At 35.8% G+C, this 19,780-nt stretch overlaps 1 protein-coding gene across 6 annotated transcripts in view; it reads left to right on the top strand.

Annotated features, from left to right (window-relative positions):
- The window catches only part of NOX4 (NADPH oxidase 4), a 179,672-nt gene that overhangs the window by 84,859 nt on the left and 75,033 nt on the right, over positions 1 to 19,780 (top strand). For all 6 annotated transcript variants that reach the window (XM_072794979.1, XM_072794977.1, XM_072794975.1 and 3 more), the window contains one exon: positions 14,014 to 14,074. In XM_072794979.1, the coding sequence (XP_072651080.1) occupies positions 14,014 to 14,074 (61 nt within the window). The remainder of the gene's footprint in view (positions 1 to 14,013; positions 14,075 to 19,780) is intronic.

Here is a 19,780-nt window from a genome sequence, read left to right as displayed (position 1 = left end):
CTACTGCCCTGACTCTGGTGGTGGCTTGGTGAGCCCTCAGCACTAAGCCTCTAAGCCAGGGCAGGCTCATTTCAGAAGCTGCAAGTCCATGAGTGCATTGGATAGAGGCAAAGAGGTTGGATGCTTGGAATTCTGTATTCATCCCAGTTTTCTGTCTTTCTTACTTTTTTCAATTAAAAGATTCTTCTTTATTCCTTCTACTTCTTTCAGGCTACTTCTTTAGTTTTCTTAAAGGAATATGCTCCTTTGAAAATTCTCTGAGAAAAAAATGAGAAAGAAAATGCATTTTTCTTTGGACCTAAAATAGTTTGGAAAATACTGTTAGAGATACATCAGTCTTAGAAATTCATAGTGCTGGGATCCCTGGGTGGCTCAGCAGTTTAGTGCCTGTCTTTGACCCAGGGTGTGATCCTGGAGTCCCACATCGGGCTCCTGGCATGGAGCCTGCTTCTCCCTCTGCCTGTGTCTCTGCCCCTCTCTCTCTCTGTCTATGTCTATCAAGAATAAATAAATAAATAAAATCTTTAAAAAAAATAAATTCATAGTGCCTCTTAACATATTACTAGTTCTGAGAAGTTGACCCATTTGCTTATTCAATTTTAATAAATTTTATTCAGCCATTTACTAACACTTTCTCACTTTCCTTCTTTTGGGTGTTGATGTAAACTAGTCTTTTCGCTTTGGGGACCAACCTCTTTCTGCTGCTTCTACTTATTTTCACTCCAAATGCCTGACATTGTCTTTGCCTGGGCAACTCTTCTCATCTTTCCCAACTCATCTCAATGTCACTTCTTGAGAAGCCTTCAGGGATTCTTCATATTAGGTTGTTTCTTGATCTTTTCCTCTTAGAAGCACCTGTGTACTGTCTTCAATGCTATTGTAGTTAGATTATTTGCTTAATGCCTACCTTACTCCTAATCAGAAGGTCCAGGAGCCCTTTCAAAGATGCATTCACAGCATAGTGTCTGGGACACAGAGTAACCCAATTCAAATCTGTTGAAATAGTGAAAAACACCTAATATATAACTAGTTTTTGGGACCTAGCTCCAGAAGTACTTTGTAGATAGATGATCTTTTCCTCTTTTTTTTTTTTTTTTTTTTTGCATACTCTGGAAGATCAAGCTGGAAAAAAGGAAGTTACAGGTTAAAAAGAAAAAGGAGAAATGCTTATGGCTGAAATGGCTTTCAATTAAAGGTTAGGTGGCCAATTCTGAGTCTAATCTGTAGGGTCATGGTGGTGATTTTTCTTAAGCTCAGAAGAGGCCAGGGGAATGTACTTATGAATTTGGTTGCAGGAGAAACACCAAAGGCAAAGGAAAACAATCCATGGGTAACATCTGGGCAGATACAATAGGTCCTTTTTCATCTCCTAAGCCTCATTCCCTGGGCTAGCAGTGGTACATCCCTTGTTCCTAATTTCCATGCTTACCTGACAAATGCTATCAATGTTTCTTAGGAAATAGGTCTTCTTTTTGCAAGTTTCGGTTTTATAGTCACATTTTATATGTTCTCATCCTATTTTAAATATCACTTTTTTTTTTTGTATCTGTAGCTCATAGTTTAAATTGTAACAATAGTTGGCTTCCGCAAAAAAAAAAAAAAAAAAAAAAGTTAAGGCAAAGGAAGTTCTTTTCATCAGGCCATCTGTGTATCATGTACTTGTGTAGGCTTAGGAAATGGTCTGTAGCCTTCCCAGATTTTGGGGGGTTACTGGCTAGCTCGCTCCTACTATCCCTCAAGGGAGTTTCTATTTTCATAAGAGGGAAAAGAGGCAAATCTTGCTGCTGCCTAGGAATGAATTTGAGCAAAGCAAACATTTTTCAGCTAAATTTTACATCATGCTATTATGTAAATTATGTTAATTTATTGTCTTTTCCTGCCATTTCTTTCTTTTTGTCTCATTACTTCGATTTGGCACTTACATGTAAAATGCATGCTTCTCAAACATTTTCTCTGGGTATTTCCCTTAAGGGTTCCTGTGAAATAAAGCAGAACAAAGCAATTTCCCATTTGCTGATTCCCACTAAAAAGTGTGTAAACACTTTATCTTTGTTAAGGATAATAATCCCTACTAATTAAGTGCCTAAGAAGTTCTTTCACAAAATTTGAAAATATTATAGTTAAAATTTTTATTGTATTCCTATGAGACATGTATTGTTCATCCTATATGATGCAGGAAATAATGTGCCTCAGGTTAAATTACATGTCCAAAGTCACACAGCTGATGATGGCACAGGTGAGATATAAACATGGACCACCCTGGCAGAAAGGCATGCTGCTAGCTAGCTGTTTTATACTCTCTCCCGCCTCACCATCCATCGATGTTTAGGGAATTCACATTTTTCTTTCTTTTTTTTTTTTTCTTAAGATTTTATTGAGAGAGTGTACACACAAGCAAGGGAGGGACAGAGAAAGAATCTCAAGCAATCCCCACGCTGAGCACAGAGTCCGATGTGAGGATTGATCCCATGACCCTGAGATCATGCATGACCTGAGCTGAAATCAAGAGTTAGATGTTTATCTGACTGAGCCACTCAGGTGCCTCAAGGGCTTTTATGTTTCTGAAACTCCTATTGTTTCTGGAAAGCCATGTTGCTGGAGTCCAACAACAAAACAGGATTGCTATTTAGGAGAGAAATTTACTGAAACTATGAAAATGTTAAGAGAAGTACACAATTGAAAGTTTTGGATTGTCTGTACTATTAGCTTTTCTCTGTTGTGGAGAGTTAAAGGTTAACCTCTGCTGCTAGAAAAAAATCTAATGCTTATTTTCATATACTGTGCCAATGTACAGAAAAATCAAATTATAAATTCAGTAGTTTGACTTTTATTTCCAAAAATGGAGATAAAGCTTTTAAAGCTGAAAATACAAAAAATATTTACAAAATATAAGATACAGAAGTACTATCATATGTCTTACAATTTCAGTTAAAGTTAAACTAATTTTTGAATACTGATTTAATTAGGAATCCAGAAGTTGGAATTTTAATTACTTAAAGTGCTACAGTGTTTCTTATACTGACACTGACTTCTTACACAAGAAAGACATGCTACTCTGGTAGGTTTTCCTAGGAAGTTGTGATTGTTTTCTGCTAATGCACCTGGAATCTCTCCAGCAGAACCTCCAGGCAGATGTTTGCTGACAGGACTGATGGTGATCAGAGGCCACTGTGCAGTGTTTAGATGGTGGATTTTGGAATCCAACAGCCTGGATTGGAGGCCTAGATCCCCCACTTAGTACTATAACCATTGACCTACTTCTTTATTAAATGTGGTCCATAATAGTAACTTCTCTTTGCAAAATTATTCTGAATCTTTTTTTTTTTGTAGTAAGGAAACTATTTTTATTTTTTATTTTTTTTAATAATACATTTATTTTTTATTAGTGTTCAATCTGCCAACATACAGAATAACGCCCAGTGCTCATCCCGTCAAGTGCCCCCCTCAGTGCCCGTCACCCATTCACCCCCACCCTCCGCCCTCCTCCCCTTCCACCACCCCTAGTTCGTTTCCCAGAGTTAGGAGTCTTTATGTTCTGTCTCCCTTTCTGATATTTCCTACCCATTTCTTCTCCCTTCCCTTCTATTCCCTTTCACTATTATTTATATTCTTAATTAGAAAGACGTAATCAAGTGCTAAGCATGGTGCCTGGCATATAGTAAGTTCTCAGTAAGTTTGTAGCTGTTATGGTTCTTATTTCAGAGAATGACTGAAGAACCAAGACAGGATTGAACTGGGTTGTTTTGTTTTGTTTTGTTTGCCTCATTCTGCAGCATGGAGTAACTAAGTCCTGGCCACAGATTGGTTTAGAAACAGTCATTTGAGGGAACTGAAGATTTGCCTCCTGTGGTCGACTAGCCTGTAGGATGAGTGCCTTGGGTTGGGTTTCCTGGGAAACAGACTGAAAGGTAAAGATTTTCCTGAGGGAGGTTTTGGGAAGTGTGCTCGCTCGGGAAAACATCTATTAAGGAGTAAGGGACTGAGAACACAAGGTAAAAGTTGAACTGTGCTAAAGTCTCAGCAGAGGCCTCAGCAGATCTGATAGGAGTTCTGCATAAAATGACAGTTCAGTGTTTTCATATGTTGCAGTCATGAGGCCAAAACTTTGTGCTCTCCAGCTGATCAGTCTTTGGAGGTGAGATATCTCCAGAGAGAGATACTAAGACAGAGGCATAGAAGCTTCCTTCTATGGCTAGCAGTTCCTTGGGGGGTGGGGAGGTGCTCAATAAATGAGCTCTGCTGGAAACACTTGAAACAGGTGGGAGATTGAGGAATTAGTGTTTTGATCCTGAAAATTGGGAGGCTGGTGGGGGTGGGGTGGGGGAAAGGAAGATCTGAGCAAGGCACCAGTTTCCACCACAAGTAACATTTAAATGTATTTATTTATTAGACATATTTATATTCATTTATATATTTATAAATATATAAAAACTGTAGTAAATATATATTTTGTGAGAAAATTCTTTTTTAAAACTTGAAATTAAATATGAGACACATAAAAAATCCTAGCTTATCTAAACTCATTGAACTTTAAAAATTTATAGTCCAAGGGGATTAAGAGGCACAAACTTCCAGCTATAAAATAAATAAGTTACAGAGGTAAAAAGTGTAGCTTGGGGAATATTGCCAATAAGATTGTAATAACTTGGGCAGCCCAGGTGGCTCAGTGGTTTAGCACTGCCTGCAGCCCAGGGTGTGATCCTGGAGACCTGGGATCGAGTCTCCTGTCAGGCTCCTTGCATGGAGCTTGCTTCTCCCTCTGCCTGTGTCTCTGCCCCTCCCCCCCGCCCCCTCTCTCGTTCGCTCTCTCTGTGTCTCTCATGAATAAATAAATAAAATTTTTTTAAAAAAAGATTGTAATAACTTTGTATGGTGACACATGGTGATTATACTTATTGTGGTGAGCATTTTATAATGTATATAATTGTCAAGTCACCATGTTGTATCTCTGAAACTAATATAATATTGTATGTCAACTCTACATCAATTAAAAAAACAACTTCTAGCCCAAACACCAACTTTGGTTTTTTTGCTTATGGTTGGGGAGATGGGATATCTAAAGGGTAGATTCTTTAAGGGATCAAAGTAACCAAAGTAACACAATTGATGACAAAGTTAGATCCAGAATTCACATGTTCAGGTTCTTCTTCCTCTTTGGACCTTTATGGGCTTAAAGTCTGGGTTTTATATTTTGTTCTTCAACTCTAGTAATGGATCTTTAGCAGTGTTTTTCAGTCATGCTCTATAATTACCAACGTTTGGATTTTCTACCAAAACAAATCTTGTAGTAAGGTATGCTTTCACCTAATTTAGAGAAGCAAATCAGAGATGACTTTAAAAAATCCCAAACCTAAGAAAGCATGAAAATTACTGCTTCGTATGAAATGTTGCATCTCCTAGTAATTACCTGAGATGGACATTAATTATGGTTGTTGATATTTTTCATGGATTCTCAATTAAAGAAATAATGTAGAATCTGCTTTTTTTTGTGGAAGTAACTGATTGAAGCTTGCATGAATACTTCTATATCCTTTCATTGTTATTTGTATTCAGAAACACACATGTGCTTTCCTGACATCTGTATTCTAAGTTGTGTGATTCATTATTTTTAAGCTGGGATAACCTGATTTCACATATTTTTCCATGAGTCAGAGGCAAGTCTAGCTGTTAGTTTGTTATTGTCTGTACTTTTACATAGCAATCCTGCACTTGCCATCATTCTTCTGCTTTGTATTTTTAATCTCTTAACCAGTCACTTTGGGAATAGTCTTTCCAGTTTTCAATGAAAACCAGACGAGAATGGTCATGGATTCCGTAAAGATTAGTAAAGTTTTTGTTATTATTATTTATTTCATTTCATGGGTTTAAGTACAACCAGGAAGTCTGCATCAGTTGTTTTGATCTTGGGTTTTGCTTTCATTTGTGTAATTCTTTAAAAAAAATGTTTTTCTCTAGGGCTTCACAAATCTTTTGCTTGGGCAGCTTAGAAACTCAGCTGGGATAGATGATAGATTAGCAAGGCAACAATGTGTCTTAACCATAGACCAGACACAGTGGTGGAAATTACCCCAAAAAGGTCACAAATGTTCGTGAAACATAACAGGACATCTGAACTCTGTGAAAATTCAACATCATCTAACTGCTTTAGTTTGGCTTTTCTTCCAGGGGAAAAGAAAATAGTCCTTCAGTGCCTAATGAAAGCCTGCATGATAAATATGAACCTAAATAGGTCAATGTATTCAGAGAAAACCAACTGTTTAATATTAAACTTGATTTATCCTATTGGTATTTTTAGATGCCTCCTTCTACCTAAGTACAAAAGAGAACATGGTGAATAAAATCTCCTTTCCTGACTCACATCTCCTTCCGGCTACTGCCCCATTTCCCAATTCTTCGGTTCTGTGTCTCTCATTTTCTCTTAAATCCACCAACTTTTTACCCACAGCACCCTAGAAAAACATTTCCAAGGTCAGCAATGACCATGTTATTGCTGAGTCTGGTGGTCATTTTCCAGTCCTTAATGGACTTGACCTCTCAGCAGTGTTTAGCACAGCTGATCAATTACTTTATTGAAACATCCAACTCACCTGGTTTTTCTCCTCATTTTCTGGCTTCACTCAGGCTCTTTTTGCTGTTTCTTGTCACCCCCATGACCTCTAAATATCAGAACACTCCAGTGTCCATTCCTTGAATTCCCTTTCCTCTCTAGTTACACTCATTTCTCTGATGATCTCATGCAGTCTTATTGAGGCATCTGGTTGTTATCATCTCCCAAATGTATATTTCCAGCCTTGCCTCCAACTCTAAAATTCAAACTCATGTATCCAGTTGTCTGCCAGAAACTTCCACTCAATGTATCTAAAAGACATCTTAACAAATCTAAAACTGAACACCTAACCCTAAGCCTCCCAAATTCATTTCACCCACAGCCTTCCCCACCTCTGTTAAGACCAACCTCATTGTTCCAGGCTGCACAGGCTGGAAACCTGGATATTATTCTTGATTTTTATTATTTTTTAAATATAGTTAGTAATCTATCCACACATTTTCTTGGCTCTGCCTTCAGAACATGTCCACCATTTCCACAGAGGCCCCCTGGTCCAGTATACTACCATCTGGATAGCCTGCTAACTGGTCTCCCTCTGTCTGCCATTGTTCACCTACCATTTAATCTTAACAAGCATCCTAGAATGATTATTTTAAAATGAAAATCAGATCATGCCATTTTTCTGTTCTAAATTGCCCAGTTTTCACCCTGAGTTCTACTTAATGCCTATTGACTTGCATCTGTATAAATGTGTGTGAGTGTGTGTGTGTGTGTCTATGTGTGAGACATATACACACATAGTGGAAGGGGGGAAATCACTGGCTGGGATACACTAAGAAAAAGGAAGGATGGTTAGGAGACAATGTCAGGAAAGTCATGAGGAGTCAGACTATATGGAGTTTATAGGACATTATAAAGACTTTGGATTTTACTTTGAGTGAGGAGGGGCCATTGGAGGCTTCTGAGTAGAGGGATGGCATGGTCTGACTTACTTTTTAGTAAAGTTACTCTTGCTGCTGTGTTAAGATTAGATGAAGGGAAATTAGCAGAAGTAGTAAGATCAGTTAGGAGACTGTTGTTGGGCATCCAGTTGAGGTGTGGTAGTGGCTTACACCAGGGTGGTGACCGTGGGAGCTGGTGAGAAATGGTCAGATTCGGAGTATATTTTAAGTGAGTGCTAACAAGATTTCTTGATAGACTAGGTATGGAATGTGCAATAGAAAGTCAAGGTTATCCTCCAAGTGTTTGATCTGAGCAACTGGGACTTCATTGAGAAAGGGAAGGCCATGGGAGAGCAGGTCCTAATGAGCATTTGTAGAGCTCAGTTTTGAAATGTAAATTTGCAATGGCATTCAGTGTGCTTTCATTAAATATTTGCTGGGCTAGCCAACAAAGTCGCTAATCTCAGCAATCTCAACTCTACTTTCCACTGTGCTAGGGCTATTCCGGAATGTAAAGCCCTTCTGTCCCCACCTGTACTTGTCTTTGGGATTTTGAAGGAGTAGTTGCCTGGCTTGTAGTTAGAGTACTATGATCCTGAGGGTCAGATTATTCCATATACAGATGTGAACACACAATTCCTCTTTTTCTTTCTTTTTTCATCATAAGCTGAACCCTGGCTTCCTTCTGTTGCCTCTGAGGTCTATTGTGAGGGAAAGATGGGCTTGCTTCTCAAGGTGATCCATTTTATGAAGGCAGTGGGATTCAAGCTGCATGTTTCTTTCCATCAGTTTCCCATCAACCATCTCATCCACATTTCACGGTGCCAAATTCTGCTGACACCTCTCCATTGTTGTTATCATACCCTGTGTTATTTTTGCTGTTTTAGTTTGTGTTTTTAAAACCCTAAACTGTCATTTTAGTGTTTTGTTTTTTTGAGGGAGTTGAGATAAATACACACATTCCATCACAGTTCATAAACATCTCATTTACATATTCTGCTAGAATCTTTCTAAGATGGAGTCTATTTTTTTCATGCAAATATACAAGTAAACACTATTTTTTTTCTTCAAGTAAACAAGTAGACATTAAAATATTGTATTTGTCAAAATGTTTACAGTCATGATGTTACATTAATTGTGATGGGTTCTGTGCTCCTGGCTCGTTATCTCCTCTCTTACTTTTAGAACAGTCCTCATTTGTGAAATTGCATGAGCTCCTAGTATAGTCGCTGGAAAACTTTGGATTCATGTGTTGAATGTATGAATAAATTATAGAAGAAATACCCATTGTTGAAGTCCTTATTCACTCTCAGGTTAATTCTCCAATATTTAACTGAACTGATATTTGAATGCATACCCACTATGGGTAAAATGCTATGGAATTTACAGTATGGACTTAGAAATACTTCTTGATCTAAAGACTTTGTAAATGTATATTAATACAGAGAAAAATTCCATAAAGTTAAATAAGTGGGCTGTAATAAAGGGCATAAAAGTCAAATATTTTAGGGGTTCAGGGAAGTGAGGAATTTTCATGGTGGGGAAAATCGATTTCTTCATGAGAGTGGTGGCATTTGAGATGTGTCTTAAAGAATTGCTAGAGTTCAATATGAGAATAGGAATGGAATCATTCTAAATAAGTAGACTAGTAAGTGGGAATGTGAGAGGCTAGGGAAATATATTAGCTGATCCATGTTGGCTTAGGGGATTAGAGGGGCCAAGGAGGAATATGGAATATAAAGTTGGAAAGGATTTGGAACAGATGTGATTGGCTATAGACTGTAGGAAAGAATGTGGGTGTTTTTCCTTAGGAGGACAAAAAAGGTTAATCAATAAGAGATTGCTGTAATCAGACATTTTCTTTGATAAGATTGTTTTAGAGGACTTGAAAATTGATTGAATGCTGGCAGGAACAGATATATATGATATTCCTCTGAGACTTAAGCCTCTGTTCTGATAAGGGCATAGGTTCTATGTTCAAACATAAGAGAATCAGAAAGAGAGGACAATTTGGGAAGATAATGAGAATTTTAAATATGGTACATTTAGAGTGAATTTCAGATGGAGACGTATAGCGGGCATAAAAACTAGAGCTTTGGAAGAAGGGGTTAAAAATAAGACCTGACAATAATGATTAAAGACTCTTAATATTCTGTGACATTTTCTCTGGCTTAACAAGTTTGTTACATTGAAAATATAGTTTTTTTTTTAAAGAAAATATAGTATTTAATATAGCAACATCTCCTTTAGAATCATTTTTATTTGTTATTGCAAGGCTCTTGATTTAAAAACAAACACATTGTGGCTTTTAAATTTCTTTTCCATGTTGAATAAATCATTGTGCAATGACATCATTTTTACATTTAGTTCTCAAATGTAAGATGATTATGTAATATCTGTTTATATTTTTGTGGGACTGTTATAAAATCATTAGTCATCTGAGCACTTTAAAAAGTCAATGCCATATTGAACAAATAATTTGAAGGAAAGCACTTTTACTCAAGGATATCAAAATAGAAATTCCCCCAGGTCTATTCTTACAAATTTCATCACTTCATTTTCTTACTCTTAAACTGGGTGATGTGTATTTTGGTACATATATTATCATAACATGAACCATACTCTTTCTCTACATCTAGGAAACTTAAGTGAGACTAAATTGAGACTCAGCAATGTCTTATTGTTTACATTATAAATTACGTTTTAAAAATATATAAAAATTATAAACATTACAAAGGCTAATAATAAATTTTTAAAAGGAGATGTATATGAGTTCTCATTTTCTGCCTTCAATTTTGCTTCCCAGAAGTTAATATTCCTAATGCTGTATTATGTGTTCTCTTCAACTTATTTCTCTATTAAAAAACCCACTCATAACTGTTTTTTAAATAATGTGAGCTTAACTACACATATTATCCTGAAAATTTTTATTTTTTTTATTTTTTTATTTTTTTTTATCCTGAAGATTTTTAAACTGAAAACTTGTTATAAGCATATTTCCTTATTAATGTTCTAGGAGAGGTAGAGAGCCATAGATATCTGTATTTTACTATCTCTTCCTTTTGAGAATTTTTTTTTTTTTTTTTAGCACTATTAGAAATATAGTGAGGAGACATATCTAAGAAAGAAGGTGCTATGGTCTATGGCAAAAAGGTTACTGCCTAAGTTTTCCTCTAGGATTTTGATGGTTTCCTGTCTAACATTTAGATCTTGAATGCATTTTGAATTAATTTTTGTGCATGGTGTAAGAAAGTGGTCTTGGTCTGGTTTCATTCTTTTGCATACTGCTGTCCAGTTTGGGATGTGTGTGTATACACACACACACACAGGAATATTACTCAGCCATAAAAAGAATGAAATCTTGCCATTTGCTATGACATAGATGGAGCTAGAGTGTATCATGCTAAGCAAAATAAGCCGGAGAAAGACAAATACCATGTGATTTCACAAAACAAAGGAGCGAAGGGGAAAAGAGAGAGACAAACCAAGAAACAGACTCAGAACAATAGAGAACAAACTGATGGTTACCAGTGAGGAGGTGAGTGAGGGGGATGAATGAGATAGGTGTTGGAATTTAAGGAGTGCACTATGTCATGATTAGTGCCAGGTGATGTATGGACGGCTTGATTCACTACATTGTATACCTGAAATGAATATAACACTATGATAACTAACTGGAATCTGAATAAAAACTTTTTTAAAAAATAAAGAAATTGAAAGATAGTGAGGAAGCATTAAAGAATCACTACACTACTGTTTAAGCAACATTTTTGTGCAATGCTACTAGAATATGATTCTAAGATCTCCAGTCATTGTTTCAAACCACACATGCTGAAACCATTCTGTATGTACAGGCCTCCTTCAAATTTGAGGCAATATGACTGGGCAAAGACTATATTAAATTCTGTGTTCTTATTCCTAGCGAGTTTAAGAAAGTATCAGTAACTTATAAAGGTATTAATCCCAGAGTTTGAGAGAAACAATACTATGTTTTATCTGTTCAAAATCAGATCAACTTAAAAACTGTACTGATATATATGGCCAGCATCACAAGAGGGAGGTTTGTAAGCTTCTTCAGGACCTGTGGGGATGTTATCACATGCAAGTATCTTTTACAATGTTTGCGTTGAAAGAATGGACTAGAGAGATGAATATTTGGGAAGATACATGTTTTCCATTAGTTGAAAGAATGGACTAGAGAGATGAATATTTGGGAAGATATATGTTTTCCTTTAGAATATGAGATTATATCAAGCCAGATATGCACTCAGACGTATCAAGACTAACTTTTTTTCTCTCTATTCTGATGCCTTCTTGGCTTAGATCTTCTTTTTATGATCTAAGAGTTAGTTTACAATGAGGGAAACATCAAGTGTGACACATAGGCAAACAGATTGGTAGCCTGGAACTCTGTTGGGGTTCTTGCTTTCTGCTAGCTACAACTTTTACTGCATAGAGGCTCTGGCCAGCATTAAGTAGTATGAAGTAAAAAATGATGGGTGGCTTTTACAGATCACACCATCTTACTAATGGAATAATTATTAATATGTTCTCATTCGAAAACCTATTGATCTTGGAGTTATTAGAAACCAGAATGCAAATGAAATCAATATTAGAGTCACAATTATAATGAAATACCATTTTAATAGTACAAATAATATTTAAATAATATAATTTCATAATATTTTATCTTAATATTTTTATCATACTAGCAATAATTCCATATCACATCAGTTCCCAATCCTGAACGTATATTAGATCATGAACTATTAGTATGTTTGTGATTTCTTGTGAATACCTACATTTTTATTTTAGGGCTTTCACTGATTTCCAAGCTACCTTTCTTGTTTGACTGTGAATTCTTTACATTTCTCCACAGTGTCTTCACCTCCCTTTATTTCCTCTTATAGCATCCCAGTGTGACCTACATTAGTTGGTTGACACAGGGAGCTTGAGGATTTTAGATTTGCTTTATGCAACCCATTCTCTATCACAGGGCCCCCAGGACCATGTCTGTGCTTTGACTTCAGCTCATATTTCCCCTTCATTCTTATTGTTGTACATCTCTTCTAGTAATCTTCAACAAATAACTTCTTCCTCCTACTCCAGTTGATTTTTCATGTGACCCTTACCCATTTTCCATGTTTGCCTTAGAGGAGACCGTGACTTGCCATAGTTAAGAACTATGTAGTCAGACACACCTGGACTGAACTCTGTCTTCTCTTCTTACTAGTTGTGTGATCTTGGGAAAAGTTCATATTTTTAAGTCCCAGTTATTCAGTTTCTTTAACTATAAAAGACAGCTCTCCAGAGGTTATTGTAAGATTTTGGAAATAAAGCACTTAGCACTGCCTTTGGCACATGGTACTCAGTGAAAGCATGGCAACTCAAGTTTTGAGAAGTTAGCATTGGAAAAAGGGGACTCATTTCTCTAAAAATCAGGAAAGGATAAGATATTGTGTGATAAGAAATTAGGACAATTGAAAGAGCTTTTATCATACAGTTAAAAATAATAGTGTGTATAAAGTTCTTATCCATAACCCCTAAGTTAGATGTGTTTTTAGAATTTAGAATTTTGTAGATTTTAAAAGGTATGTATGTTTTATATATTATATAAGTTCTCTAGCAGGTTATGGGGTAAGATTCTTAAGCAAATAGATACTTCTGTAGGAAAACACTTCTGTATGAATTTTTGTACAGAGCTTTTAGTCTCCCACTATTACCCTCCCATAAATTCAAGTCAGATAGTGCCACCAAATGAGTTCTGAAGCTTACTTTTCACAACATTTGAACCTGAGGATTATGGATAAGAGATTGGGATTCTGAAAAATAAAAGGTGATTCTGCATTTTCTTATTGTGAACCAAAAATTATCCTCTCATTTCAGTGATGTGGGTGTTTTCTACATTTCCTAAACATGGGGCCATGTATACTTTTCTTCTATTACTACACCTCATTCCCCTTCCCAGGTGCCCTTGCCAGTTCACTCCAGTTTATTTCTTCTGAGAATTAAAGGAGGGAATGAAATAGAACTCTTTCAGTAGGAGTTCCTTGTTGGACATGGAAAATTCCGGTCACATTGGGAAATGTTTTGTTTCTTTATTCCTGGAATTTGTTAAAATGTGAAGTGTATAATAATATCTGGAGAGAAAAAGACATTAAAATCATTAGTCTCCATCTCTTCCTTTGTGGTTAAAAGCTCTGTCCTCTTAAATATCTTAATTCAAAAGGTATTTAGACAATATTTGTGATATGCTAACAATTTTAGATTATGTGTATTTTTATATATATATACTTATGGGTTTTTAGAGCAATGTATATTGTCTTATTGACTGATCAGTGTTGCTTTTTTCCTCCACTAATGAGGATCTATATTGATTTTTAGTTCATTACTTCCTATTTTCTATTGATTCTGGGGACTTGCTATGAGAATGAAAATTGTAATTGAATCATAGTTTGGTAATACATAATTATTACTCAGAATACTCAGAAATGATTCTAGTTTTTTTGTTTGTTTGCTTTTTAGTGTCCTACTGAAACCAAAGCAACATTTGGGGTCCACCTTAAAATAGTAGGAGATTGGACAGGTATGTAGAGCATAGAGTTTTAAGTTATACGCTTTGAAAATAATCAGTTATACAATAGTTCACATGTGTTTAAGTGGTAGGACTACTAGCACATATAGAAATGTATATATGTTCTCAAGCTGTTGTTTTGTTTTCTCTTTTCTTATACAGTTTTGATAGTCATATTTTCTTCTTGTCAGATACATTTTTGGAATTCAGATACTTTGGATACCCACAATTGTTTATAATGTTTTGATTGCTGTGCTTATAAATCATCGGTTTCTGCCTACTTGTCAGATGCATGGGCAATAGTGAGAAGAATGAAATGTGTTTTTTTTTTTTTTAAATATATGATTTTAAAATCAGTGATTGGTTTTACTCTAAAACTAATAAACACCTGGGATTAGGATTTATATTGAGATTTAAAACTTCCAGTCTTGCATGATTGTTTTGTGATATTACCTATGTGTGTATAGCAACTGCACAGCATGTTTGGAAGAGTGGTCACTTTTAATAGCAAATCTATTAGTGATTTGTTACTCACTTATTTAGTAAAAACTTGTGTATTCCCTGAAAGGTGCTTTGTATTAAGAGTTCTGAGTGAATAAAAGAAACATTATTCATTCTTCTGTTCCTCTGGTCCAAAGAGTGATTGACAAGTGAGTGCTCAGTAAATGTTAACTTATTGGCTAGTTGCTTAGCTTGGATGCTCAAAAGGAAGGATGCAAGTATAAACACTAATGCAAGTATAAATAAAAATATTTCCTAATTGAGTGCTAAATTGGAGCAGGGAATCAGAAAAAGATAGATTTAGTGTAGTCTGGGGTTCTAGGAGGAGCTTTATAGAGAAGACAGAATTTGAGCTGAACCTTGAAAATCAGGCAAATGAAGAAGGAAGGAGGTCATTTTGGTAAAATTCACAGCGTTGTCAAAAACCAGGGATGGTAATGCATAAACCATATATGAGAAAAGTGAGTGAGTCAGCCTAGCAGAAGCAAAGATTTTATTCTGGGGAGTCCTAGGGAAAAAGCCATTTAACATCAACTCAGTGAAGATCTTGAATGCCTTGACAAAATATTAGAATAACTTAGAGATGCTAGAGAACTTTTGAAAGATTTGGAGCACCATAACAACAATAGTATTAATAATTTGTTAGTTGGATGGATTACAGTGAAGGAAAGGACTTACTGGTACTGGAAGGCAGAGGAGAAGAGTCAGTGGAGGTGTGGGAATGGAAAGAGGACTAAAAGGAATGGATTTGCAAGCACAGGTCTGAGAAGCTAGCACTGGAAAGGGGACTAATTTCTGTACAAATTAGGACAAGATATTATGTAATAAAGAGATATTTTAGGAAGAAGGATAGTTGAAAGAATTTATATCATACAGTTAAAAATAATAGTGTGTATAAATTCTGTATCTATATAAAGGGCAGCCAGTTTGCCATTGGAGACTTGATAAAAATGGAGAAAATATGCTACATGGTATTTAATGGGCAAACAATGAAATTAATTGAAAGATCTTTGAGCAGTAATGACCTATTTGGAAATGTGAAAAATCAGGCCTCAATAGAAATAGTTTATTTGATTGCATTCAAGAGAGATAATGGTAGCCCCTTGTTTAAAAAACACTGGTATAGTATGAAAATAGTGATTCTCAGGATACACCCAGAGCTTGTTGATATAATCATAGCTGTTTTGCACTATTTGACAAATGAGTAAAGTTCTTCTTTGGTAAGAATCCCAATAAACTAAGAACTAACTTCAGTAATGAATGGTAATTGATAAAATTCTATATCTGAAGGGAAACAAGCACAATGAAGATATAATTTAATTCATCATGGTAAGGAGAAACTTCATGATGGATTATTACTAGCTATTGTTCACAAATTTCTTCATAAAGTTATTTTCTATTGTCAGTTGCTCATTAAAGAAATGGTTTCATCATTTATTTCAATCTTTTCTGTTAGGAACACTTTAGTTTTAATTTTATCCTCCTTTTTAATGTACTGTGCCATTGAGGGAGAAATAAGATCATTCTATTCAGAGTTCAGTTCCAGTCAGATGCTTTTCAAATTAATAGACCTTCTTGGTTGTTGACTTTAAATATTTGTTGACTTGGAAAAAAAATGTCAAACATTCATGCATAAAACTCCTAAATAGCTCTGCCACTATCTGGCACTTTACTTCAAAAAAAGGTTTAGCTGTCTTAAAACAATGGAATTATAATTATGGAAGGAAAACTGGGAACATTACTCCTAAGATCAAGGATCATTAGTTGTTGGTGTTTTTTTTTCTTTTTTTTTAAGATTTTTTATTTATTTATTCATGACAGACACACACACACAAAGAGGCAGAGACACAGTCAGAGGGAGAAGCAGGCTCCTGCAGGGAGCCTGACGTGGGACTGGATCCCGGGTCTGCAGGATCACACCCTGGGCTGAAGGCAGCGCTAAACCACTGTGCCACGGGGGCTGCCCTGTTTTGTTTTGTTTTTTTTTTTTCTTCTGTGAAAATTAATTAAAACGTAGTATTAAGAGCAGTAGAGGTAGGAAATAACAAAGGGGTACTTAAAAGTTGAATATCAGAGGTCTGCTTTTCTAAACTGACAGATATTTTATAGTTAGATTTTCTTCCCAGAAATATGTTCTGCCCTGGGCAGGTCTAAAGAACAGGTTAAGATTACCCCATGGATGATCTTTCCAAGATTAAGCAATGATCCCCAGCAGCAAAGTGACCAAGAAGCAGTTTAAGCAGCTACATAGCACAGAACAAGGAGGCCTTAAAGTTTTAGATTTATTGTCTAGCTTTTTATTTTAATCAAGACTCTTGTTGCATCCCTTAAGAATGTGAAAAAGACTCATTAAGTTTGGAAGACTCTTCAAACCTCAAACACAGTTTAGGTTTTCCCATAAAATGATCATGATAGAGTGAGTAGAGTGACTTACTCAAGTGGATTTATCATTGAATTAATATTTTGTTGCTTTTCTAGAATCAGTCTTACTTTTCAGTTTTAAATACATGGTCACAGATTGCCTATTGGCTTCATTATCATTCTAACTATCCAAAATGTTTTGTTACTTTCTGTATTAGGTGTCATTACTATTGAATAATGTCTGCTGGTTTTTTTAGTGCTCTAAATAGCAGCTTACTCTAGAGAGGTTAAGTTTTACTACAAAAACATTATATGCATAATATCCACATTGAAATTAATCTAAAGATTTTATAATTTTTCCATTTGATAATTAATGGATTGACAACTGGATAAGTATGCTACAGAGGACTTATTTTATGAATCACATAATAGCTTTTCTTTGAATCTGTGGTATCAATTTCCATTAATTTATTATCTATTGAAAATCTTGCTACAATCAGAAGATATGGTTCACTTTGAGGGTCAAAAGTGAGAAAACAGGGCCAATATAACATCATGAATTTGCCTTAATTACCTAACACATTGATACTTATAGTACAAATAGCCTTAGATAGAACTTTAGTTAAAGACTAGACCAAAAAAGAGGTGATAATTCTTTCTCTGTTTATTTCTCTGTCACTGAATTAGCCAGGTACATTTTATGCTTCATCTAGCTGATTGTTTAGGAAAAGATTAAAACAAAATATGTGTAATGCACTTAGTGTTTTTTTTTTAATTTGAGGAACTCTTTATAAAACAGATTATGATGACACGAATTATAATAATGTTATTATTTTATAATGAGAACATGTTTTGGAACAATTGTGACTTTACCATATGTATCTGTGAATGGCTTTTGGTGGCTGTAAAGAAAGCAAAAAATTAAAGTATTCCTATTGAATACCAACCTTATTTTGGAGGACATGCCCAAAATCCAGATCCAAAATAAGTTTGAGCAAACTGACTTTTTTTGAACAACACAAATCATACTTGGATATATAAAATATCTGGGTTTTATATAATGCATGTTCATGCAGTGTGAGCTTTAGTTTAAACGCATAATGAATATAAATTATCAATTGCTACATCTACAAAAGAGTGACTAGAAATACTTTTTGTTGTTGTTGATTTGATTAGCAAATTATAATGGTTAGTCATTTGTGGAAGATAACATTTAAACTATTTGTTATTTTGGCTAATAATTATTTACTAAACACCTACTTATACTGGGCAGTGCATGTGTCTGGGGATATACCATTGGCCAAAACAGCCAAGCTCTCTGCTCTCCTAGAGACTATATTCTAGTCAGTAGAGATCTCCAATAAACAAACAAACTAAAACAAACCAAGGTATAATATATTAGATAGTGCTAGATGGTCTGAAGAAAAATAAAGTTAAGGGAGTACTAATGATGAAAGGTGGTAGTACTGTTTTAGATAGGGTGTTTAGGGGACACCTGAGTGGCTCAGCAGTTAAAGCATCTGCCTTTGGCTGAGGGTGTGATCCCGGGGTCCTGGGATCGAGTCCCACATTGGGCTCCCTGCATGAAGCCTGCTTCTCCCTCTGCCTTTGTCTCTGCCTCTCTATATCTCTGTGTCTCTCATGAATAAATAAATGAAATCATTTAAAAAATAGATAGGGTGTTTAGTTTCATACAAGGAGATGAGGGGATGTCAGTAGATTACAGGAAGAAGTGTATTTAGACTGAGGAAAGAGTAAGTGCAAAGTCCTTGAGGTGAGAATAAGTTTGGATATTCAAGGAATGGCAAGGAAACCAGTGGGGCTGGAATAGATACAGTGAGGGAGAGAGTAGTAGGAAATAAAACAGGGAGGTGAGTAGGGGATCAGACATTATAGGCTATAGGAGGACTTGCATTTTTATATGATTGAGAAAAATAGTCATGGTTTAGAAATCTGCATCTGAATGATATCCATTTTGTTTTAACACATATTACCTAGTGGTTGTCAGGCCAAGGTTATTTATTTATCTTAAATGAGTTTAAGGAGAAAGGGAAAAGGTGGAAATTTAGAACAGGGCAGAAAACAGGTCAAACTTTTTGCTGAGGTGGGGAATATATCATCATTTTAAAGATGCTTCAGTAGTGGTTTTCTCTCTTGCCATGTGGGTCTGCTTTATGGGTTCTGGTAGCCTGGTTCCCCATCAGTCCCCATGGACAGTAGTATCTTCTTTCTATTCTCTACATTTGTTCACAATCTTTTAGCTTCAGTTCTTCCCTCACTTAACTCACTAGTTCCCTGTATTAAATTCCTTCCACTTAAATGACGTAGAGTCATTCCTGGTTTTAGTTGGATTCGGACTATTACAGGACGTCAGTGAAGCCTCTTTGAACAGAGCTCTGAATCTGGAGCAGTAATAGTAGGGGAGGTAAGACGAAGTGTAAAAACCCTGAAGCAGTCAAATGTTTGTGTTCAAAGACCAGCTAGAAGTGCAGTGTTGCTGGAATTAAATGGGAAGGTTGTAGGAAATGAAATCTGAGAACACCCATGGACCAGATATGGTAGGCACTTAGAGGCTTCAGTTTTATTTTAAGTGTTGTAGAAAATCATTGGAGGGTTTTGATTAGGGTCTGACTACATTTTAAAATGGTAACTCTGGCTGCTGTATAGAGAATATGATGGGGCTGGGCCAGAATGGGGAATTAGGAGATGAGTTTAGAGAGAAGCCTTTGCTGTTGTCTAGACAAGAGAAAGTACTAGTTACACATAGGGTTACAATGACTGGGTTGTGAAAAGTGGATCCTGAAGGTATATCTGACAGTTGTTGTTGGTGGATTGGATGTGGCTCAGTTGGTTAAG

Source organism: Canis lupus, chromosome 23, assembly GCF_048164855.1.
Source record: "Canis lupus baileyi chromosome 23, mCanLup2.hap1, whole genome shotgun sequence".
NCBI lineage: Eukaryota > Metazoa > Chordata > Mammalia > Carnivora > Canidae > Canis > Canis lupus.
Note: the sequence above shows the minus strand (reverse complement) of the source record. Positions and strands in the feature narration are given on the sequence as shown.